Here is a 25,418-nt window from a genome sequence, read left to right as displayed (position 1 = left end):
ACAGTAGAGTGGTCATCTTCAACAGTGAGAATTTTAGAGTGAGTCTCTGATGCCTACATGTTCTACTAGAACCTGGGAATTTCTTAAATCAAATCTTGTAGAAATCTTATTTTATTTCTTATATTCTGTTAAGTGTCTTATCTTTCTTGAAACCTCTATAAAATAAGAATAATTTTGATGTGGAAAATGTACCTATAGCTGTGTGGGACTCAGAGGTTATTGGTTCCAATTTGACTTCTTTGATTGACTAGTCATACTGTACAATTCTGAGATGCCAGGCTCCCTACTTCTAGGAAAACCTTGGAAGGCATGGTAAGGCATGTCTGAGATTTTTAGAAATATTAAATCAGAATATATTCTAATGATGTAGGGTATATATAATTCAAGTAAGCTTACAATGGGACTTTCCTTAAGTGGCATATTCATTATAAAATAGATAAAACATGCTCATTGAATTAGAGAACTCTAACAGGACAGGGATGTTAAAGATTACCTAATCCATACTCCTCATTCCAAGTGAGGAAACTTTGGGCTTAGAGAGGTTAAATTGTCTCAGTCTCACAGTTAATAGATGGCAAAGTCACAATGGGCACTCAAATATCTCCAAATTTCACACTTGCCATATGAATGAATTTTTTCAGTGATCAGCTGAATTGTTTCAATGGCATCCAGACTTAGCTTTTAAAACTCCTAACACGATTAATTTAACTGACTTCTTCATTTCATTTGTGCTAGGGAATCTGTCTTTTATTAGAATGGAAGATGTAGATTATGGGAGCAGCAGAAACTAATTTTTTTTTTAAGGTTTGGGGTTAGGGAATGGACAGTACTGAAAGGAGATCACTTGAGGATTTTAGGCAATCAGTTCAATCTGATGAGCCACCAATACTTCTTCACCCTGAGAAATGGTGAAAGTATTTGAAAAGTGCCTAATATTTATGTAGTTTAAAGGATTAAAAAAACTTTCACAAATTTACATTGCTAATTAAAATTTTCCACTTTTTAATGAAAACTATAGGAAAAAGCTAATCCAACAAAGGCAACCAATTTAGTCAGCTCATCTTGGAGAAACATAGAAGGTAGTATGGCTCAGATGCCACGTAGACAGATCAAAGTTTGAATTTTTGATCTGATCTTTCCTAGCTAAGTAGCTTTGGATAAATTATTTTCTTTCTCTAAACTGTAGCTTCATCTCTCTATAAAAGAGAGCTAACAATTTCTACTTTGCAGCATCTTTGTTAGAAATAAATAGGCATATATGTAAATTTCCTAGCATGGTGACTGGAACCCAATACCTACTCACTAAGCAGTAGTTCCCTTTAGAAATAGGTAGCAGTAGTAATGGCAACAGAATTAGTAGAACATTTATTCCAGTACCAGGAACATAGCAGGTGCTTAACTCATATGTGTTCCCTTTGTAGACTTTCCTCATACCTGGGTGATGTTTGCTATATTTTACATTCTGTTCTTCAGGTTTGTTACTAAATAAACACATAAGTTCACTGAGGAATGCAATTTACTCCTTAATGGAGCCTCGCTTCTTCCCAAAAGCTAAAAATATATTTCAAAAGGTTCTCTATGATATAGACTAAAATACAATGACTAGGCATAAGGCTCAACCAAGAAAGACCATCTCACGTCTCCCCACTTCCCATACCTGGGAACAGAAACCAGACCATACTGCTCAGACAGAGCCAGAAGAAAAAAAGAGACCATTATCTTGTGAACTTACCTATCTATAACTTACAGATAGGTAAGTTCACAAGATAGACAATTTCATAGTCAATAAGTCAAAAGGATTTGACTTATTGACTGTGAAATTGTAATAAATGGAGGGCAAGGAAGTTTCAGGGACATTTGACAATTGTTTTTCTTCTTCCCCACAAAAAGGTCTGTAACTCTTCAGCATGAAGCAGCTATTATCCCATTTTATTTTGTCCTCATGTAGGATCAACCTTCCCACAGAAGAGTCAGCTTATGTTGAAGCATCATGAAGCAATGTTTCTACTACCAAAGTAAAAAATACATATACATATATTGATACCAGTAAGCTTTGATTTGTATTCCTAATATAAATTGAAAATGGCTGAACATATTTCTTATAAAATGCTTTTTTCCAGGTCTGAGATTTGGGATATTAAGTTCTTGTTGAGAGTTACATGTTATAGCCTATTCCTAAATGTAGCAGTTTATAGTATACAGCAAATGACAATGCAATCTTATGTAACCTTTCCCCTCTGGTACTATGACCTAACTTGGGCATCATCATGTCTCAGGTGTAAATATCCATCAAACAAAAACAATTTAAAAAAATCACACACTCCTAAGTGAGAGGCAAAAGTACAAGACTGATTTGTAAGGAATCAATCAGTCACAGCAAAGTGAAAATCATACTTACTTGCATCCAGGAGGAGAGGAGGAAAGGAGTTATTTTTAATATGAGTTGAATGAAAACACACCTAATACCTGCTAAGCTTTTTCATGTTATAACATGGAAAGATATCCACTTGAACATCCTCTCTGAAATAATATTAAGGAGAGCAGAGGAATAAAGAGACTGACAGATCCCCAAAAGCAACCTAACTATTGCATTTCTGTTATTCTTAACCTCTCTAATCTAAATTAGTCTTGAATGATTAAAGGTCAATGCAAGTTTATTTAGTGGGAAAGTCCAAATTCCTCAACCTGGTAATTGATATGGCACCCAGCTATTTCTGTAACATATTCAATTCAACAAATATTTATTAAGTACAAGTATGTGCCAGGCTTTGTGTTAGGCTTGGTGGAAAACACAAAGATGAAAAAGATGATTCTTCCCTTCTGGAGCTTTTCTGCGAATGTCTATCTGCTTAATGTCTGTGTCTGCTTGGATTATTCCCTCAACTGAAAGCTTATTCTCTTCTTTTTGCTTATCCAAACCTAGGCTTATCTCCAGCCACACTTCTATCAGCTTTTCCAGAACCACTGCTGTCCACAAAGCACTGCAGCTTCTTCCTTTAAATAGCAGTTCTTTTCTGTTTCTTTAATGATGTACTTGAACATTTAATATCTTAAATTGCTTTGCTTTTTATTTGTACTAAACATGTAATCCCAATTACATTACAAGCTCTTGAAAAATATAATGTGGTCTATATTTTTAAAAAACCTTTCTCTCCATGCCCATAACAGTATTATACAAGATATAATCAGTAAATTATAACTTGATTGCACAGTTAAGTAAAATTGAAGATTGGGAGGCCATGAGTAGGGTAGCCCCTGGTTAGAAAGCTCCTAGCATTGAAGATTCAGTCTACAGAGACCCACCTCTAAAAAGGCTGAAAATAGACAGCAGATAGTGAGTGCAGGCAAACAGTGATAGACAAGTTTAAAAAAAAAATGAGAAGAGGAATCTAGAAGAAGATATTAAAAAACAGTCATGCATTGCTTAATGATGTAGATACCTTCTGAGAAATGAATCCTTGGGCAATTTTGTCATTGTGCAAATATCACAGAATGTATTTACCCAAACCTAGATGGTATAGTCTAATGTACACCTGGCTATATGGTATAGTCCATTGCTCCTAGACTACAAACATATACAGCATGTTACTGTACTGAATACTGTAGGCAATGGCAACACAACGGTAAATATTTGTGTAATTTGTTTAAACATATTTAAACATAGACAGGGTACAGAAAAATATGGTATTATACTCTTACAGGACAACCTTCATATATGTGGGTCATCATTGACTTAAATGTCATTAGGTGGTGCATGACTGAATAAGAACACCTTGGTTAAAGAAAGATAGGAAGTCAGTAACAGAAACTGGGGAAGGACTGGGTGGGTACTGACTCTTTGGAACAAGTTAGAAACACAGTTATCAGAACTTGAAGAGAAGGAAAGGGCCAATTGGGCAAAGTTTGGTCTCAATTCCCATCCTGACCTTAAACAGAGAATTTTAAGCACATTCATAAGTAGTCTGATGCTCATTAAAACCCATCACCTTAAGGCTAGGCTCAATTCCACAGCCTGCAGGTTGAAAGTCAAATGGCTCTTGATGCTAGGAGAGAAGAATCTGGGCAAGGTCCACAATTTCAAAAGCTACAGTCAGTCCAAATATGTCAGACAGAGCTCTATTAGTCAGGGTTTATTCTGATGTGCTGGTTTATATGAAGCAGACCATACATACTGCTGAGGAAACAAGGACTGATTTTGCAGTTCCATCGGGAACATATGCTAGCTATTCTTGTCTTGGGTCTAATTTTCACAGTAGATAGTATTAATCTTTCATTGTTCAGTTGCTGTAGCAAGTTGGATAAGTACAGTCATTACTCAGTATCTGAGAGAGATTAGTTCCAGGACCCACCACAGATAGACAAATCCTCAGATGCCCAAGTCCCTCATATAAAATGGCATAGTACTTTCATATAACCTATGCACATCCTCCCACATATCTGAAATCATCTCTAGATTACTTACATTATCTAATACAATGTAAATACTATGTAAATAGTTGTTACAGTGCATTGTCTAGGAAATAATGACATGGAAAAAGTCTGTGCATGTTCAGTGCAGACACAACCAACCATTTTTTTGTATGTGAATATTTTTGATCTGCAGTTGATTGAATCTACAGATGCAGAACTTGCAGATACAGACGGTACAGACGGCTGACTATATTTCTATGTGATTCAGTAATGACATGGTCAGGCATTTCTTACCCAGGGTAGAGAATATTCAGTCAGAAAAGGAGATTTTTGTTTTTGTGGTGATTATTCACAAAGCCCAACGAGAAACCAGCTATCGGGCAAGGCTAGGTTCCTCACTAAAGAGAGGCTGGGTCTTTGATAGGGCTTTCTATCTTAAGCAACAATAAGCAGCAGGTTGAGTTCCTTTTATGGAATATTAGGAGATGAAGTTATACAAGAATCTTGACATTTCACTATCTTGCCCCATCAGGACTATACATCACTTGGAGAGTTCAATGGAAATTGTTTTCTACCAACATTAAAAGTTATTTGGGAGCTTTTAAGACACAGCAAATATATTTCTTTAAGAGAAGTTTATTTGCTTGTTTAAGAGAGCTGCACTTTATATATAGTGCTGATATAAACTGGTGCACAGCATCCTCTAAAACTGTTTATATCCACAGTAAAATACATTTTTGTGATACTCATGCAACAGAGTTAGTCCGGAGCCCAGGGCTTCGTGGACTCTGCTTATATCCCAGCCTGTGTGACTGTTACTCATTTTCACCAGGTCTTGGGCCTCCCTTACTACCCATCCTGGCCTCAGTCACCAGCCTGCTGGTTCCACAGAGACTCCATTGCCTATTCATTTCTCTGAGATGCCTGGACACTGTTTTAGGTAGCTATGGAAAGCCAGACCCATATGCCCACAGCATAGCTCTGGTTAGTGTTCCCTCTGATTTACCTGAGTCTTGTATTTTTATATATAAAATTTCTCATATTTTATTCCTGGTATGTGCTCTAGTAGTTGGATACCTTCTTGAGCAAGGCATGTCATCTCTGGTATAATTCCACAATAATTGTATTTATTTTGATGACTGCATCATCCCTAACTGATACTTATTACACTCTAGTTGCCTTAAAGGTGAAGGGTTTCAATTGTATAGCAGTAAAATAATAAAGTATTAAAAACTGTCAACTCGAAACCATCTAGACCAACTTCCTCACTGACAGATAAGAAAATTTAGAGGAAGAAAATGACTTGCCAAGAATGGAACAACCAGAATTTAAGTCTTCTAGTCCTTAAGCAAATATCTGAAGGGGTGTCAAGTGAAGAAATGATCAGTTTTATTGTTAGAGTCCAGAAGTCAGACCAGAGCCAATAAATGGGTAGAAGTTACAAGGAAGTAGAGGCAAATTTTAGTTATAAATTGTTAACAAAGAGATACGTGAATTAGGATGAGCCTCTCAAGAAGTGGTCAGTATTCTGTCATCAGACTCTCAGACATGTGAACAGATGTGAAACAACTACTTGTAAGGGATATGAGAAGTGATTTCTTGGCCTTAATTACAGATTTGATGACCCCTCTCCTTTATTTGAAATCTGAGAAGCCAAAAGTTGCAATGTGAAGCACTATCTTCTGGTAGGCTTGAACTAATGATCTTTACATTAAAGTATAAGCAGTTATAGCATTTAAATCCCACCCCAGATTAGGCTACAGTTTGCCTCTGCTGCCTTGAGTGAGTCATGTATCATAGAGTCAATCTTTTCTACCAGGAATAAGGATCTAGAGAGGGTAAGGAGAATGAAAAAAGCTTCAACACTTTTCAAGTGTATGGATCAAAGAATGAGCAGGATTTTTAAGAGAGAGCATTCATATTAAGTGGTGTGTTTTAAAGAAAAAGAACTATTGCAATCTCTCCTATTTGTCTTAAAGAGCTTAAGCTAACAATAATAAAACTATCCTGAGATATAAAACTTAGAAGCAACTGGAGGCACACACACACATCACACACACACACACACACACACACACACACAGGCAAATGAAGCTTCAGAAGGGTAAGTTCATCTTGGCTGTGTTCCAGTTCACAAATTCAGTCTAAATCTATAAAATGCTTCTAAAGAAATCTGAGAGCAACAGTCCCAAAAGAGAGTATTCTTGATACACATACCTATTTCCATTCAAATCAATGCAAAGTATTAATACATGGAGGACAGCACATCATTCCAGTTCTGATCCAGGCAGGGTCCAACAGTCTGGCCAAAGATAATCTCTTTCAGAGCTCATCCATAAATGGTAGGCTTATCTTTCACTATGCCCCAAATCAAAATGAGGTACAGCCTCCCAGTAAGGTTGGGACAGAGTAATTGATGTGAAAATTGTTTTAAAGGTGTTAGAAGAATGTTTTCTTACTCAAACCGTACAGCAAAACAGAAAAAGAAAAGAAAAGTATCCCTTTAGAAACAGCAGGTATAAGAGAGAAAAGAAACTGGATGGAAAGAACATATTTAAAAAGCCAAGTCTCAACTATTGTTGTTGGGGGAAAGGAGAACAGAGATAAAGAGGAGGGAGCCCATCTGTGAAAAGGAATTGGGAAATACTACTGGAGAGATCTCATTAATAAAAAAAAGCTCAAGGAACATGAAAACTCAATTCAGCAAGTGGCGCAAGAACAATCTCTAAGCTATTACTCTCCTCTTCTAAAAAAAAAAAAAAGAAAAACAACCCTAAATGGAACCTATGGATAAATAGATCATCTTTCTGATATGAAAATTCACTCCATGTTTTATGAAGATTCTAATAATAATCACAGATTTGGAAAGGATCTTAGATGAATTCAAACGCAACATACCTCTTTTAAAAGATAAAGAAGCCCAGAGGTACTTGGGAACTTCAACTCAAATCTCCCATTTAACAGGCTAGAGCTCTTTCTAGTCTATAGGCAACCTTGAAATTAGGAGAGTTGGAATAAGAATTGCACTCTTGCCTAAGCAGAATAAGAAAAGGGGAAATGCCATAAAAAAAGTCCATAGAAAGTTCAACAGCTGTTCACCATTCTTAATTATATGGAGACAGACTCAACTAATCAAGCCCTCTCTTCCTTACATGTCCTACATAGGAGCTAACAAATTATGTATACTCAATACATGTTAAGACTTCAACTGCTTCAAAGTGTAACAAAACCTTAAACATGTTTCCTAAGTCCCCGGCACCAATGAATTTGTAGTTTTATAAATATCATGGTGAACAAGAAATGCTGTCTTGTCACATTCAAGCCAAATAACAGCTGGACTTTAAAAATAAAATTTTGAAGGCATTTGCCTTTTATATTTTTAATTTCTGTTTTCCTTGCCTATGGTTTTGTCATATGATTTTGATGAGTGGTTAATACACATGCACAGCTGCCTCTTTTGGTGACCTTTTCCTCACTGTCTCCAGGCTCAGGGCTATGAAGCATGTCTACAAGTTGCTTACTAAGTGATATTGTCATTTTCATGGCTGGCACATTTTCCTGGGAAGCCTGGTGGAAGCAGGGCCTCATCTTCTGGATTGGCTTACTTTAGTCACTTCAGAAGCCTCACAGGAGGATAGGGTAGAGTGGAGGGAGGGCATAGCCTCTTAAAATTGCTGTTCCAAAGCCAGAAGAGACCTGTATGAACTCAGGGAGAGGACATCCTCGGCTATAGACACAGAACTTACCTATCAACTCAGCCTCCCTAAGGAGCTCTCACTCTGAGAGCACAAAGAAGTCCTGATCTTATTAGCACTTTTCTCCATGGTAATTATGTATGTACGTATTTCCCTTTTAATCTTCTGTCTTTCCTCACTAGATCATATGTTTAAAGAGGTCAAGAACATCTCTGATTTGCTTCCTGTCTTTTATTCTATGTCTAGTTTAGGGGCTGGCACATGGTAGTCACTCAAGAAATGTTGGCTGGTTCTTTTTTTAGACTACAGACTAAGTGAAGGAGCAAATAATTTTTTTTAGTTATTCTGATACTCCAGTTTCTTCTTAATCTTACTGTTAAGGGAAATATGAAGGAACAAAGTAGAGAAAGTATCATGTGTACCTGTTATCTACTCTGACTTTAATATGAACTGTAACTCCAGCAGATGTTGCAATCAGCTCACACTTGAACAGATGCCAGGAAATATCCTGAAGTCAGCAGAAGGCTGCTACCCATCCTAGAAGTCCTCACAGAAGCACTACACTTCAGTCAGTATTAGAACAGGTAACTTGACTCCATTCATGAACCCACAGTCCCCCAAAAGCACATGAGGTCTCAATGGCAACTCTGGGCAAGATTCTGAAGGGAGGTTTTCAAATGCTCCTTAAGCTCCTGGGCCACTACAGCCCTTCTACGACGACACTCATCAGGCACTGCTGCTATATGAGACAGAGTAACATGAGAGCTGGTGTATGGCATGACTTGCTATTTTTAGGGCAGAGGAAATGGGCCATACTGAGGAAGGTCACAAGGAGTTTGTTCAGAAAAATGATGGGACCACGTGTTTCTGTATATACAGGGGGTCCAGTATAGCAGACTGCTTGGGACAATCTCAGCTGTACCCTTAATATGTGGCTCATAGCAAGTAATTTAATTATTCTCAGCCTCAGTTTTCTCACTTGTAAAATGGAAAAAGTAATACCTTCTTTATAATGTGTAAAAGGATTAAATGAGTAAATATGGGTAAAAAGCTTAACACTTCCTCCAGCAATTAAGTGCTTGGTAAAATGTTTGCTAAAAACAAAACAACCTGGAAAATTGATTTGAATCTAGACAATCTAGGCATTGAATAGAATATCCAAAAATATTTCTATATAGTATGTTTCTCTAGAGTTAAATTTTTAACATTTTCCTTTTAAATAGTTAATAATTCTGACCATGATTTTTAACTTACCAAGTACATGATATCACTAACTAGATAATGACATTATTGAGAGATAACTGACTATATTTACACCCAATATGCAGTTAAGGAAGCAAATGAAAAAGGGTGAATGACAAATTAAGAAAAGTCTTTGACAGCACAGATAAGGTGATAGAGCTCTGTAACTATCAGTCTGTTGTGAAATAAACAGACTGAATACACCAAAGTAATGAAAAATATTTATTTCATTACAAATGGTCAACAATTTAGGTACTCTACAGTACAATCTCCCAAGAAAATTGAGATGGGCCAGACCTGAAACACTTCCACACAGACTTTTAGGCCAGCCACAATCTCTGTGTTGCAGTCAGATGGTTAACTGCGCAAGTAACATCATTTGGATTTCCTGGCTCCCTAAGCAGAGGAACCTCACCTCTATCAGTGGAAAACCTGCACTTTTAAGTGCCTATGAAAATAATAGCCTGTTGATACACATTCTTCAAGGAAGACAGCAAGTATACTTCTGGTTTTGAGTCCTCTTCATGCCTCCCTTCCTACCTAACGTCCTCTTCCTCATTCCATTCCTTCCTTTCTCTTCCCTTACCCTTCCTCCCTCCCTCCCTCGCTCCCTCCCTCTCTACCCTATACACACATACACATCTTAATCAGAATTTATTTTAACACCTTGTCTCCCAAACTATCATGAAACATTAATCTTTCCTACTAGTATGAAAAATTAGCACTCTGAAAACTTTCTGAAGGCTTCCTAATGTCTAATACTAGTCATCTAAGTGCTCATTCCAAGAATTTCTGGGCTGCCTGGGATGGCCCCAGGCTCTCACTAAAAGCCATACCCAGTTTAGATGCTGCTATGAAGTGTCTTCATGTGTTTTCAAGGGATTAGGGTCCTGGAGGAAACCCTGCCAGTAAAAGGGATACTAGTGAGATTCTTCCCCTTAAGCTAAAGAAGGACTTTAGCTGAGACCTGAGATGGGCAAAGTATCATGTTACTCTGAAGAGAACAAATTAATCTTCCCTGACTGGTGGGACAGATTCTGCCAAAAGAACAGCTAACGGGAAAACCAGTCTCTACTCGGTGATGACACAGTAAATAACCAGGCAACATTACTACTGAATTGCTGACCTAACCCATAAATTGTACCCAGACTCTGGGGAGCAATTTCTGCTGATGTGCTGCTTGTGTATTTAAAACAACAAACAAAAAGGGAAGAGAAGTGAACAGGCATTGATATTGGTGTGGGTAGACATTCTGAGAGTAAGGCTGGTCTTTCCACCCAGACTTCTGAGAGACTTTAGTAATGGTTAGTGCATAGGCACAAACTGGGCCTTCCCCAGACAACTATTAAATTTATGCTAAAACTGCTGCAAACTTTCATTTAATCTCCAAAATAAAACTACTGTTCCTGGGAATCACTTGATTTAAATATGCTAAATACTCTGATTTGATCATTCCACAATGTATATGTGTATAAAAATCACTTCATACCCCATAAATATATACAATTATTACTTGTCAATGAAAGATAAAGTAATGTTTAAAAGCCCCCCTTTGTATATTTTCCCTTTTTAAACACAAATTCAATGAGGTGGCTGAAACACAGAATTCTGCCATTCATTGAAATATAGAGGATCCTTTTATTAAACTTTGATGGTACCTTGAAGTACTTGGATTGCTAAATATTCAGTAATGTAATATCTAGCTGCTTCTTAAAGTCTTCCACTATAATGCATAACATAACATACATACATAGTTAAAGAGTAACATTTTCTCTGCTTTGCCTAAAAAATTCTAGCTGATGACTCCTATGAAAAACTATAAAGATCCTATATCTAGCTCAGACACACCTTTGGAAACATATGAGCAGCAGAAAAGAGCTAGGGAAAAGCCACTCACCCTCTGCATCTTCTGGCCGAGTGAGATCGATGACACCTGGGCCCAGTTTTCCATCTTCATTTGACTTTCCTGTTAACTGGGGCCCCAAATTCTCAAAGCGTGTTCTTTCCTAGAGGAACAAATAATTAGAGGCTTATTCCAGTTTCCAAAACAGTCACTATCTCCTTCCAGTTTGTATCTTGCTTTATGGGCAAAAGTTGAATTCACAAATATCATTTCTGACCAACTTGGACCAATTTTCATCTTTCAGGAAAATTCCACTGAAAGCCATTTGTGTCATGGACACAGCACTGACAGCATCTAGACCATAGTGCCTGTAAGGAAAGGAAACCTGTGACAGGGAACCTGCCAGAGCTGCTCTGCCTATCTTCTCTCTGTTGGGTTTGCTCCAGTAATCTAAAAAGAATGTAACAGAGAGGGTTGAGCCAAGAATGCCAAAACCCAAAAGAGCAGTTCCTTTTAAAATACACGGCTAAATTTAATGGGAGAGGAATTTTCCCATTTAGAGATCATAGTTTGCATTGGTATTCCTGTGGAAATATATGTCAGAATTTTATGCACGAGGATTTCAAAAACAAGTATTTCAAAGCAGGCCAACTAGATGATGACTGATACTACTATTTTGTCTCAGAATTTCAACTGTGATTTTTCTGGGAAGAGAAAAGGAGGACATCACTCCTAGCTAGCCATGGAGCCAGGAAAATTAAATACCCCTGCTGCTTTAGGAGGGAAACCCAGAGATGTTTTACTTGTTCACCAGTTTTTCTAGGAGTAGGAGTCGGAGGCATCACAGTGAACACTCCCTCTGCAGCTTTCTGGATCAGTAGCAGAGGGGCTCATTGACCATCATTAATATGGTGTTCTTGTCTGCAGAAACACAGTGCATGTCCCCCTCTCGTCTCCTCACTACTCTCCTGACTCAAACTTGGCTTTGTGTTGTGCTTATGAATGAATGAAACTTTGTTGTTCATTACTATGAAACAATATTAAATGTCATGTCAGCTTGAATTTACAGACATGAAATAGCAGCTTCTAGCTCCGGGAATGGTTTCTGCATGTTATACTTAATGCATTATGCAGCAGTGGAGTGCTGATTGCTGTTCAGTCTATTGTTCAATGACCTAGTTCTGTACTGAGCATGTTCGGCATTAGATGGAAACACTCTGAGTGTTCTCTTCTGTAAGATGTTTAGAAACTTGGAAATATTCTTAAAGAGCAAACATACAATTACTTGATAGAGGCTGTGCTTCATTTGTACAGCCTCACTACATTTGTGCTTTCTAATATGATTATTTTTGAATATCATTATATTTCTATAATTAATTCCCATCAGTCAAATTGTGCAGGAAGGCTTCCAGTTCCCCTTCATCATGGAATATGTTGAAATCTATGTTAGAAGAAAACACAGCATAAACCTTGCTTTAATCTACACCATTTCTATGAAAGATTTGCAACAAAAATTATAATCATGAATTTCCCTAACTGGGTAATATTCACCAGTTTAAATAGCAGTATGTGGGAAAACCTGTGAAATAATGACACTTATAAAAAACAGAATGAAAATAAAAACCAAATTAAGTACAGTTCCCTGATATCTTCTAATGTGAAAACATGGTGCACAAGAACAAATTAACCCAGATGCAGGACACAACAAAAAGCAACTATAAGCCTTGTGGGAGCTTCACACACAGTCAGGGAAAGGACAGCTGCTTTTAATCAGCCAATTTCTATTTTTGAGTAGCACTTTGGTTGTCATGATGTAAAAAGAAAAGAATTAAAGTGAAGATGAGTAGTACCAGGGAAAGCAAAATATTCAACCTTTGTTTTATCACATTGTTTCGCATTTCAAATATTTGCATGTGAATGCTTTCCCTATGTTAAATGCAAAAGGAGTTTTGATGTGACACCTGCAATCTTCTTGGAAGAACAACCTTTAACTGTATTTTCATAGGGGGAAAAACAACTTTCTCTGAAAATCAACAGACCGTGCTACCTATCAATATGCATATTTCAAGTATCTTTCTAGTCATTCATTCTCTTTGATTTTACTGGAAAATATTCTCAGTAAAAAAATAAATAAATAAAGTTCCTGAAAGAATATCAATATTTTGACAAGGAAGGAGAAGAGGGAAAATTACATGCCATGGTTTGTAAAATCCTAAGACAACAAAGCTTACATGATGATAATATCTTTTCTTTTATAAAAATTGAAGTGCACTCACAATTCAGTAGTATCAGCTTGTTTTTAATCATAACAAAAAACATTCAGAACATTCAACAACACATTCACAGTGTCTTTGAAGTCATACATTTTTCTGACTTCATTGAAAAAAAAATCTTCTACAGAGATACTTTCCTTTAAAATATCAATATTTTGACAAAGTAGAAGTCAAGGAAGAATATCCCATGAAACACTTCTTAAATAGGAAGAAAATAAATCAATGATAGAAATTGTTTTGGGCAGTGGGTTGCATTTTAAATTTGGTAATATTAAGCACTTGTGTTTGAGATTAAAGAAGGACCCTGCAAAGCCATGCCCTTTCATATAAATTTCCACCTAGTCTCCCAGAAGACTTCCTTTTTTTCTTCAAAGAATAGCTCAGAATATTTATTTGCCAGCCACATAACTATTAAGATAAGAGGGCCTGATGTCTACAAGTTACGTCTGGGCAGCTGAGTTAAGCAAAGATTTTACTGGTGAGGTCGAACATGAGCCTAGTAAATACAGGATGTGGACATGGGCACAGAGAAAAGTATAAAGATAACTTCAGTTTCAACAAGCTTAAACTTCTGCCATTAAGTACCCGTGAGCATGCCCCTATATGGAACAAATATAGGCTGTGGGTGGCAAGTTCTTAAGTCCAAATTTCCACACACTTGAACTAGCTCTCACCATGTACATAGCTCCCAAGTAAGATACGTTGGAGATATAAGCAAAATATCTCAATGCTAATTTAATCACACCCCTCCAGGAAAACTGCCCCATGTTGACAGTGGATTTTACATGCAGCAATGTGATCAGACACTTACTTATGCATTGTCAGCCACAAACATGCAGGCAACATAAAAGTTATTGAAAAAAATTAAAGCCAGTTCTGCTGTGTTGTAGGACTGTTGGCTCTCTAAGTGCTTTGAAATTATGATATATGAGGTAGATGTTGCATATTAAATAAATATATTTAAATGATAAAGCCCCCTTTAGTGAGAGCTGATGAATGTTAAATGTTATAAGCCACAAGACGGTAGTATCCATCATCTTTGTATATTATCAGAGTCAATGACGGGGCAGCCTCACTGATGACAGATAGACTGCTGGATTATTATCCCTTATTTCCAGAGTCACTGAACAAACCACTCAACTCTTTGGGCATTATTTTTAACTTTATATTAAATTAGCAACTTTTCCCTCCCTACCATGGCAAGATTGATCAATTTTGTTTTTGCATGGGTGGACAGAGAGAATGAATTGGGGTATCTAAAAGAACAGAGGTTTGTTTTCATCTAGGAAAAAAATCAACTTCCTCTTACTGGCAACAAATATAAAATTGTGATCTGGGGAAAGAACAGCAATGAAACAGTAAGCACACAATAATGGTTTTTCTTTGCACTTAGATAAAAGCTGAATTTTTGATGTGCACAGTATATTTTAATAAAATTTTATATACTATGTTTTATACACTTATTGGCTATTCCATAATAATGTGTGTGCTAACAGTAAAATTGCTCTTAAATTTATGTGTGTTATTTATATGTTCCCACGTAACAATGCTTTTTGTTGTAAAAAATATTCTGTTTATTAATGTAACTTTACAACCACTGCATCCAAGATCCGTGGTAAATTAATGACATTTTTATTATTTTATAGTGTCATTAAATTTTTACTGATCACTCCATCAAACAGAGGCAGTAAAGGCCATAATGTAAACTGGGACACTTAGATCAGGCAGCAGGAAGACATTCCATATAGTCTGAAGAAAACTGCTAGCAATAAATGATATTTATACCATCTTTAAGCATGTGAGAATACTTGGATAAGTTTGGCAAAACTGTTTCAGTAGTAGAGTGGATTGTGTACTTAAATAACAGTTTGCTTGCCAGTGAGACAAGCCTTTTTCAAACCATATGCGAAGTGACTGATTGCAGACATCTCCTGAAAAACAACATGTGAAATATAATGATGCACTGGGTCCCTCCCTTCTGCATTACCAAGACTGACCAGCGGGTACCATGCCTCAAATTATTTCAACATGGTCCCCTTTGCCACAAACCGAAGTGGAAAATGGCACATGCTGAGAGAGGCTTTTTGTTTGCTGTTTTACAAACAAAATATATTTCATTTAAGTACACATGTCTGGACAATGATGTGATATATTTCATTCTAATGGTCTGAATGAGAGGTACTTTACCAACCTTTATTCAAAAGCTCATTTCTAAGGGGTGTCTGAATATGGGGGATCATTCACGGCAGCCATGGAAAATACAACTACAGAGCCATTGCCTATAGCATAGTTGAAACAGGTAAAAAATGATTATCTCATGTTATTTTTGTGTGTAAAATGTATTATAATTAGGATACTCTCTATACTGACTCTCTTAAATAAACCTAAATGTGTGTTATGAACTAATTGCTAAATATTCTATTTATGTATATAGAAGACAGTAAATAAATTCTACGCTCATATAATTATGAATTTAGAAACACCTAATTTCTACAAGGGGATTCTGATAGGATTCCTTCTTAAGTAAAAAAGGATTTTGTTGTTGCATCCTAAAATATATATTTAAATATTAAAGACTTAGAAATCTTTCAAATGTGTAATGATAAGAAATTTTGCAGGGAAGGTTAATACTACAGCCCCACTAGTCACGTTTTGTGGGTATTCCTAAAGCAGAGTTTTCTAAGAAAAATAACAAATATATGTATTATGAACAGAAGTTCTCTAAGGCCATGACAATATTCTGAGATAATATCTTATCCTCAGAGTTTCAGCTATGTCTAGGTTATTGAGTGTAAGCTAAATAAGTCTTGTTGTTTTCATCCTAGCTCTTAGCTTCAATTTTTATGAACGTTTGATTTCCATTTGCGTATTTTGATGTATTTTCAACCCAGGAAAACTCTTTCCTAAACTGAAAGTAAAGATTCCCCTGCAAAAGCAGCTTTCCCTTTACCCAGCTTCCCTTCCTTTCCTATGTTCACATCGGTGCCAAGGGGTCAGTCAGTGTGATTTGTCTCATTGCTTTTCTTGCCCTTCTCTGTCCAGGCGATCATCCAGGCTTGCTGATTTTTCTTCTACAGAGCCTTTTGTCTTCTTCCCTCTCTCAATGCCTTCCTGCCATCACTAACTACCTCAGCACATGTCTTCATGCCCACACACCTAGCTCACTGCTGCAGCCTCCTTTCTAATCTGCCTGATCCTTGGCACTGTCCTCTCCAGTCCTTCTACTCACACTCTTCACAGAGTTCTACTTCCTGTCTCTTATTCAAAACCATCCACGGTTTCCCATTTCTATTGCATTTCCTCCAAGCTCTTCTACATGGTTTTAAAGGTCTTTCATACACTGCTGCCTACACACCTTTAAAAACTCAATTTCCTACAGTTCTCCTGTCACATATCCTCTGCTTGGGGTGGACAGTGACTTGCCTTCCAATAATAATACCATGATCATCCTCCTTCTCTCTTCTTCGCCAAATCCTATTAATATGGAAAAACCCAAGTTTTCCATTACTCTGTAAACTCTCTGATCTACCTACTCTCTGATATACAAAGATTCTTAGTTTTCCTTACATAATTAGCCCCTAGTTATGTACTATGTTAAAGAATTGGGCTTTTGGTTCATGCGAACCGCCAAGTCTCCCTTGACAACATCAAAAGATTTTTCAAGCCAGAGATTGTATCTAAGACCTTATCTTACAGAGCATTTAGTATTTGTGTCCATATATACTTGCAGGTTTATATAACTGATCCAGACCACATAACTGATCCAGCCACATAAATCAAAAGCATGCTGCACAAGTGAGTATCTAAAAGGGCAATAATAATAAAAACAAGGAAATTCAGAAAAATGCCTTAAATATTTTATAAAAGAGGGAAATACGCAATTTTAGAAGCCTTTAAAGCAATGGTTAAGTTAAAATGAGGCTGTTAGGGTAGTTCCTAATCCAATTTGACTGGTGTCCTTATACAAAGGGTACATCTGGACACAAGAAAGGACCCCAGGGATGTGTGCACACGAAGAAAAGAATGTGTGAGGACACATCAAGACAGCATCTATCTACAAGCCAAAGAGAAAGGCCTCAGAAGAAACCAACCTGCTAACACCTTGATCTTGGACTTCTAGCCTCCAGTACTGTGAGAAAATTAAATTCTGTTGTCTAAGCCGCAGTTTCTGGTAATTTACTATGGCCACTTCAACAAAGTAATACAATGCTAGCTTCTACCTCTTATGCCTTAAAAGGTGCTTGGTGCTTTCCAAAATTATAAATAATAAAGCAGCACATTTTATTTGTTTTTTGTTTTTTTTTTGTTTTGTTTTGTTTTGTTTTGTTTGAGACGGAGTTTCGCTCTTGTTACCCAGGCTGGAGTGCAATGGCGCGATCTCGGCTCACCGCAACCTCCGCCTCCTGGGTTCAGGCAATTCTCCTGCCTCAGCCTCCTGAGTAGCTGGGATTACAGGCACGCGCCACCAGGCCCAGCTAATTTTTTGTATTTTTAGTAGAGACGGGGTTTCACCATGTTGACCAGGATGGTCTCGATCTCTTGACCTTGTGATCCACCTGCCTCGGCCTCCCAAAGTGCTGGGATTACAGACTTGAGCCACCGCGCCCGGCCAAAGCAGCACATTTTAGAGACAAGGTCATATTAGCCTCAGAAACAATTATCTAGAAACTTCTGTCTTTAGGATCTAGTAGCAGTTCTATCTGTTGACAGCCTTGTCCATCCGTCTATACATTTATCTGTAATTCTTCAAAAGAAAAAGTTATCCTTTAAAGGGAAGGAGGCACTTGACAAAAGTTTTCAAAAACAGGAAGATTTATACTTGAGGCAAGAAAAAGAATCAATAAAGACTGCTATAAGCTGTTGAGATAAACTCTAGGTATGCCACTGGACCATAAGCATTTCGAGAGAGGGAAAGTGTTTCATGACCCGCTCTGTGCCCAGCTAGAACTGTGCGCTGCAAGCAGAGAAGCATGAGGCACATGCCTGCTGAAATGAACTAATGTTTGCAGAGCTTCTTGTGGAGATGTTTTATGGACCTTTCAAAAACATTCTCAAATGATGTATGACAAGTTTCCCTCAGGATTTGAAGAGTGCACCAAACTAAGCGAGTTTGTCTTCACACCCCTGGCAAGGACAGCATCCTAGACATCTCCTGTAACGCACATTTAGACTCTTGTCACTGACCATCAGATGAGAAATGATACAGTAGCATTAATTCTGAAGATACGAGACCCTTTTTGGCTTGGGAGCCACTGAATTAAATTAGTTTCATCAGGATTATAGTGCTTACTGAACCCCTTTAACCAAATGCTTTCTGTCCTATTCATATGGTTTTAATATGGTTTTAACCAATTGCAAGGTTATTTATAAGTTTGCAACTCCCAAGTAGAGTTATAAAGCATTCAGATTTAAGCAAATCCAGTTGTGTAGCAGCCTAACTCCTACTTATATGTGGTTTCAACTTTTTATTCATGTACAGAGGCATGATGCAGATTTGTTCCTGAATATTCTCTGATTAACCATTTGTTTCAGTAAATAGTTCACAAAAAGTCCCACTGTAAAATTATACAAACTCCTATTAAAACTGAACACATGATTTAAAAAGTCGAGAATTCTATCTCTACCTAAACCACCAAAAATATACTGTTATTCTAACATGTATCATATGAACAAAGAGCATCACAATAAAATTAATGACGAGCTAAGCAAATGTCTTTGTCCAAAAAGGTATCTTGGGAATTCTATTAGCTCAAAATCTAAGTACTTGAGTTGAGTTACCTATTTAATTTATAATATGTACCTTTTAGTATTATTTGTGGAAACACAGGTGCAGTTTATTCAAGTTGAAAACATCAAAGCTCTATGAACCAAGAATAAATATTTTCTTCAAAAATACAGCTTCTACTTCAATTGTAGCTGGCAAACTGATAAATTTTAAGATTTTTTTTCCCTCAGAAACATAAACACAAAAAGTGAAAAAATGTAAGGTATTGCTACCATGTATTTGTTTTAATTTATGAGATATATAAGCATATTGTATCTCCTAAGAGCTTTTCCTATCATTTAGAGAAATATGTATGCTGCAAAAATAACATATATCTTAAAAAGAAGAATAGGGAGTAAGAGAAAGCTTTAGTGCCAGAAGGAAATGTAAAGGCCTCTTCATTCAAACAGCACTGGGACCAAGGAGGTCTGGACACTTACCACAGTCCTGAAGCCAGCTGGTGACAGATCCAGAACATGCCTCTCACCTCCAGACTCTCAGTCTACTGCTCCTTCCACTGAGCTACTCTGTACTCTACAAACTATGCTAGTCCCTGTATAATTCACCAGCAAAATGAGGGAGCTAACTTCTCTCCATGTTTTCTTCCAGCTCTGAAATCTGATATTTCTATGATATTTGACTTTCTTACTCTCCAAGATCTACATTGCAACACACATTGATAAAATCATTTTGCCATGTCCTAAAATATTCTGAGGAATTATTCATCTCAAGAAGGGGAAAATGTGGCACATATACACCATGGAATATTATGCAGCCATCAAAAACGATGAGTTCGTGTCCTTTGTAGGGACATGGATGAACCTGGAAACCATCATTCTCAGCAAACTGACACAAGAACACAAAATCAAAACACCGCATGTTCTCACTCATAGGTGGGTGTTGAACAATGAGAACACATGGACACAGGGAGGGGAGCACTACACACTGGGGTCTGTTGGGGGGAAATAGGGGAGGGGCAGTGGGGGGTGGGGAGTTGGGGAGAGATAGCATGGGTAGAAATGCCAGCTATAGGTGAAGGGGAGGAAGGCAGCAAATCACACTGCCACATGTGTACCTATGCAACAATCTTGCATGTTCTTCACATGTACCCCAAAACCTAAAATGCAATAAAAAAAAAAATAAATAAAATAAAATAAATTTATTTTTTTAAGCCACTAAAAAAAAAAAAAGAAAAGAAAAGCACTCAAAAACAATGCATTTTTTTTTCCCAACAAGCCTACCAAAGCATAGTCACATTTAGCCAAAAAGCATCTGTCGGCTACTTCTGAAATTCTGTGGCCACCACAGGCAAAAGCATAGAAGGGAAGGGACACAAAGGAAGGAGGCAGGGAAAATCAGAAGGGACACATTTTCATCTGAATGTGGCTTAAAGATTCCTCTGTGTCCCTAGTTTGAGATTCATTATGGTGGCACTAGCCCAGAATACATCCCTTTTTGTCTGCAAGTAAAGTAACATAAATGTAAAGACTGCGGCTAAGAAGAGGGCCTCTCTTCAGAAAAAAACTGATTAACTCCTTAATGTCAAGATTTTGTATATTCTACTGATCTCCTTCTAGGAAAAAAGAGGCACTAAATAAGGTCAAATGATGTCGCAAACCAGTATTCAAATAAAAAGTAAACATAACCCAGGACTATATCTGGTTGTGGAAGAAGCTTTTCTTAAGATTAAGTAAAATTAAAATTTTAAAAATGTTTTCATTTCATACAAATTAAAAAAAATCATTCTAATTTTGAAATTTTTAAAATGAGTTTAAAAGAAGAAGAAAATATTTAGAAACCCTTTTCAAAACAGTACTCCAATATGGCACCATTACAAAGGACAAAAGATAGTGTCCAACTGTGGAGATATGTGTTAATTGTATGGTTTTCCAAAGATGTGGGAGAACTGATATCAATTACAGTATAATTACCATTACTTCCAACAGAGTTAACATGTAGTTACCACAAAATAACATACAATTAACTGGTGTCACATTGCACACCAGACTAAATAAGATACAAATTAAGAATTCCCAAATGTAACCTTAATACTCTTCTATCTCTTAAAAAATACAATAAAAATAAAACAAGTTTTCTCTGATAATGTCACAGCATTTGAAGGAATTAGTGTAAATATTCAAAGAGGGAAAAACAGGATATCTAAGTTAAAAAGTATCATTTTTAGTTATAAGATGAAAAACTGCATAGGGAGGGAGAAGAATATATTAACAAAAAATTTAATACGCTAAAGGTATAGTAAATAAAATAAAATTTCCCTCACACTTCTTTCAGTTCCTGAAATTAGGCAGCTATATTTTAAAACCAAATTCAATAATGTTCTTAGCTTTTACTGATACCTAATATTTTTTGCTTTATTTATCAAACATGGAACAAGAGCCTGCTTTAGTAGTGCTACAGAGAGACACATAAACGAGTCAGGCTCAGTTCACGACAGGAATTTAAACCAAATTTTTAGTTCTTTGCTACGCGAAGCAGTAAGTTATGTCTCAATGTAAGCAATTTCCTTATCAGGAGGTGAACTTAAGGGACAAAGAATGCTATGGTTAAGCTTGAAGAAGTAAAATTCCTTGTTGGAATGTCTCAAGTTAGCAACAATAATACAGGATGCCTCCACGTGCTGCGTGTGAGAGAGGGGCGCATGTGGGAACACATACATGCCCACCACGCATCTAGGTTTAATTAGAAGAGAACTGAAAATGGCAGAGTGCAATACTGTGAAGTTGATGAGAGGACAAAGGGAAAGGAGCTGTATTTCAAATACAGCTACAGTGTATCTGCTATATCCGTTTCAAACATCTGGGCTTCCAATTATTTATTGAACTCATGTCTAAGATTTATTTGGGAATACTGCAAACAGTTATAGAACAGGAACAAGCAACTACTTTGTAAAATACTTGCGCGACTGAACTCTTGATAAAATCTTGAACAATATGAGTGAAAACCACTATGACATAATTATCTTTGAGTCAATGTGTGAAAACAATTTAGAGGTTAGCATGCTAAGAATAAATTTCATACACAGCCTGCTAATTAATGTAGCAGACAATATTTTATTAGGAACTTATATTTTGCATATTTTTGAAGATTTATTTTATTTCCTACATGTGACTTTTTTTTCCTTTGTGGTATCCAAAGGCTTACTTGAGATTAAATGAGGCTAGACACATTTGTAAAAGGCTGCACAACTTGTTTGAAGATTACATAAGCATATGCATAGATCCACAAAGCTTTCAGGGCAAGTCTGTTTCCTATGTAGTCAATATTTTCCCTTTTTCTGTGAATACAGAGCTGAGGAATAGATGTATTATTTTTTCACCCAGTGTTATTCCATTGCATTCATGAAGCTTTTGTTAGGCTCCAAGGGAAACCAAACTGGCTAGGAGGGATGACAACAGAACAAGGATGGGTACATTATTATGCCATGTTATTTCCTCTTGTTCCCACATCACTGTTATATTCCTCTGATTATTGCAGTCTCAAAAAATGTGCTGATCACTGTGTGTGTTAGGCAACACTGCAAGACTGAGAAGCTAATATCCCAGATAGAGTACATTATGCATGTGATGTAAATGAGGTATGTGCTCTCTACATGTTGGCCGTTTGTCATCAGAGACCCAGCGAACAGAAAGGATGGGTGCAACTGCTTTTATTCTCTTCCACTGTTTCCACAATGGTGAAAATAAAGAAGTAAATAGAATAAAAATCACCTGTCCTTCATAACTGATCTTAAATGGCACAAACTTGAAATATTTACAATGTAATATATATATTGGGTAGAGCTTTTTGTTTGTTGTTTTTATATTAGGAAAAAAACAAGGCTTGTCATCTTCACATTCAGAAATTAGAAACTGAAATGCAGCACATTATAGTTCATAACAGTAAGGGTAGAGACAACACTGACTTTATTTCTCAAAAACTAAATAGATATTTTAAACTGTGGACTCTGAATTCCTGGTCTAAAAGCAAGGGCTTCAATGCAAACAATCCTTCCTGCTGAATTAGAAATGAATGCTTAGATCACAGGTTAAAATCTCGAAGTGAAATAAAAATACCTCCAAGGGCTCTAGGACATGGGCTCAATAAAAAAGCACATGGTTATTCCTACAGCTTGAACAGCAGCACTCCTTGTCCCTCTCCATCCCTGCCTAGATAAGGAGAAACTTGGAAAATTAGCTTGAGCAAGATGTGAGACAGAGAGGCAATTCCTCAGTCCTAAAGATTGTCTAACGAGAGCTAACTAAAATGGATTTGCATAGTCTTAAGGAAAAAGACAGTTATTCGTAGACCAAATAACTTTCCATGTGAATGTTATAATTACCAGTTTTAAATCTCTACAGAATTTTTAATGGCACTTTCAGGCCAATTAATGACTTAAGAGAAGAAGATCATGAGTATAACTATACAAGCTACAGAAGTTTTTAAAATATAGCTCTTATTTAACTCTACTGCATATATTTGACACAAAGAAGGGTATAACCGAAGAAAGGACTAAATCTGCTTTTCACTGATTAAATAAATCTCATATTTGAATTTGCATTATGATCAAAATTTTAGTTTTTCATAAATAAATCTCACATTTGAATTTGCATTATGATCAAAATTTTAGTTTTCCATAAATAAATCTCATATTTGAATTTATATTATGATCAAGATTTTAGTTTTCCATAACTGAGGTGATGACCAAAGAAGTAGCAAGAAAAATTGCTTATAGAGAAAACCAAACTTCTCGACTGCTTCAGGACCGAAATATTAAAACTTCATTTATACAAGGCTTCAAGTTGCACATTGTGTTCTCTTATTGGCAATGTGACATGAAGTGCTGGATTATTAGATTGCTTAAACCAAATAAAGTCTTAATGTAAATATGAGCTGTTTAGGAACTCTAAGGTTTGAAATATTAGTCTTCCCTTGAAGACCAGCTAATATATTTGCAGCACTCACACTTGTATTTTCAATTATTTAAAAATTCATTGACAATTATAATCTTTCAATTAAAAATAATATAAGTTCTAAAAATGCATTGCCTATTGTTCTAAACAGTCACATAGTTTGCCTTCTGTGTAAGTTGATTTGACTACAAACTTTACTCCTCTTTAGTATGGTTTCTTCTTGAAGGTAAATCAATATTTAATATAGTCTCAAATATCAACCACAGAAAATTTTTATCTCATTAAGTTACCTTTTAAAATTGTATAAACTTGAGGAAATGATTCCTGAAAACCAGTTTGTACAAAACCATGAAATTCACTAACTCAACAGTGCTTGGATCTCATTGTATTGTGCTGATCAGTAAATCCATCTACATTTAGCTAATTCTCAGTCCTCAGCTAATTCTTTGAGCCAGAGATGTTTGGTACAACAGACCTGATATGCTTGAAATAAACTTCACTTCCTTTCTACATCCTCTCCTTCCCACCACCACCCACAAAGATGATAAACAAAAATTGTTTTATTTATGGAAAAAAAGTGATGACATGCTACTTATTTATGCTATCAGCCTAAGGCAGCTTTGAGTCCACCTTATTCCAATGAAACAGGAGGCAGGAGGCACACAGCATAAAGCTTTCTTTCTGGGCAGAAATCAGACTCAGTTCCCTTCCTCCTCACACAATAAATATGGTCAATGCTCTAACTTGGGGGCCATTAGCATCTTATAAATTGTAAAGTCTTTTCCCACATATTATCGTATTTGTAAGGCACAATCATCCTAATTTTACAGAACATACTGAGACTCAGTAAGATTTAGAGACTTCCCCAAGATGACACAGATAGTCAGATGTACGCCTAGAAGATAGATCTCCAGCTTTAAAACTGAGACTAAATTCCTCTACTGATTCATATAGTTTAATTTGTGAAAATTTACCAGCATCCATGCTGGCTTCCAAAACTTTGCAAGTTGGTATTTATTTTATAAATTTAACTTTCTGAAGCTATTCAAATCTAAGACTTTACTGCATATCCATTTGAATAAATGAAGTCAGCATTAAGTTGTGAATAAATGTGGTGTACTGGTTGTCTCTCAGACCCCCTAGGCTGTGCTACTGTTTCATGTATGGATAATTCTTATGTGGCTTTACAGGACTTATCATTGGAGATGCACACACAGAAGCTCCTGTTAACTGTGCTGCTACCAAGGACACAGGAGTAGTAGGTAGATATGCAGGTATTAC

The 25,418-nt window shown here is 36.5% G+C and overlaps 1 protein-coding gene across 21 annotated transcripts in view; it reads right to left on the bottom strand.

Annotated features, from left to right (window-relative positions):
• SOX6 (SRY-box transcription factor 6) overlaps nucleotides 1-25,418 on the bottom strand; it is a 665,386-nt gene that overhangs the window by 36,408 nt on the left and 603,560 nt on the right. For all 21 annotated transcript variants that reach the window (XM_012456568.3, XM_012456580.3, XM_012456567.2 and 18 more), the window contains one exon: nucleotides 11,245-11,353. In XM_012456568.3, coding sequence (XP_012311991.2) covers nucleotides 11,245-11,353 — 109 coding nt within the window. The remainder of the gene's footprint in view (nucleotides 1-11,244; nucleotides 11,354-25,418) is intronic.

This window comes from Aotus nancymaae, unplaced genomic scaffold, assembly GCF_030222135.1.
Source record: "Aotus nancymaae isolate 86718 unplaced genomic scaffold, 86718_ANA_hifiasm-v0.15.2.pri h1tg000059l, whole genome shotgun sequence".
In the NCBI taxonomy this organism is placed as follows: domain Eukaryota; kingdom Metazoa; phylum Chordata; class Mammalia; order Primates; family Aotidae; genus Aotus; species Aotus nancymaae.
Note: the sequence above shows the minus strand (reverse complement) of the source record. Positions and strands in the feature narration are given on the sequence as shown.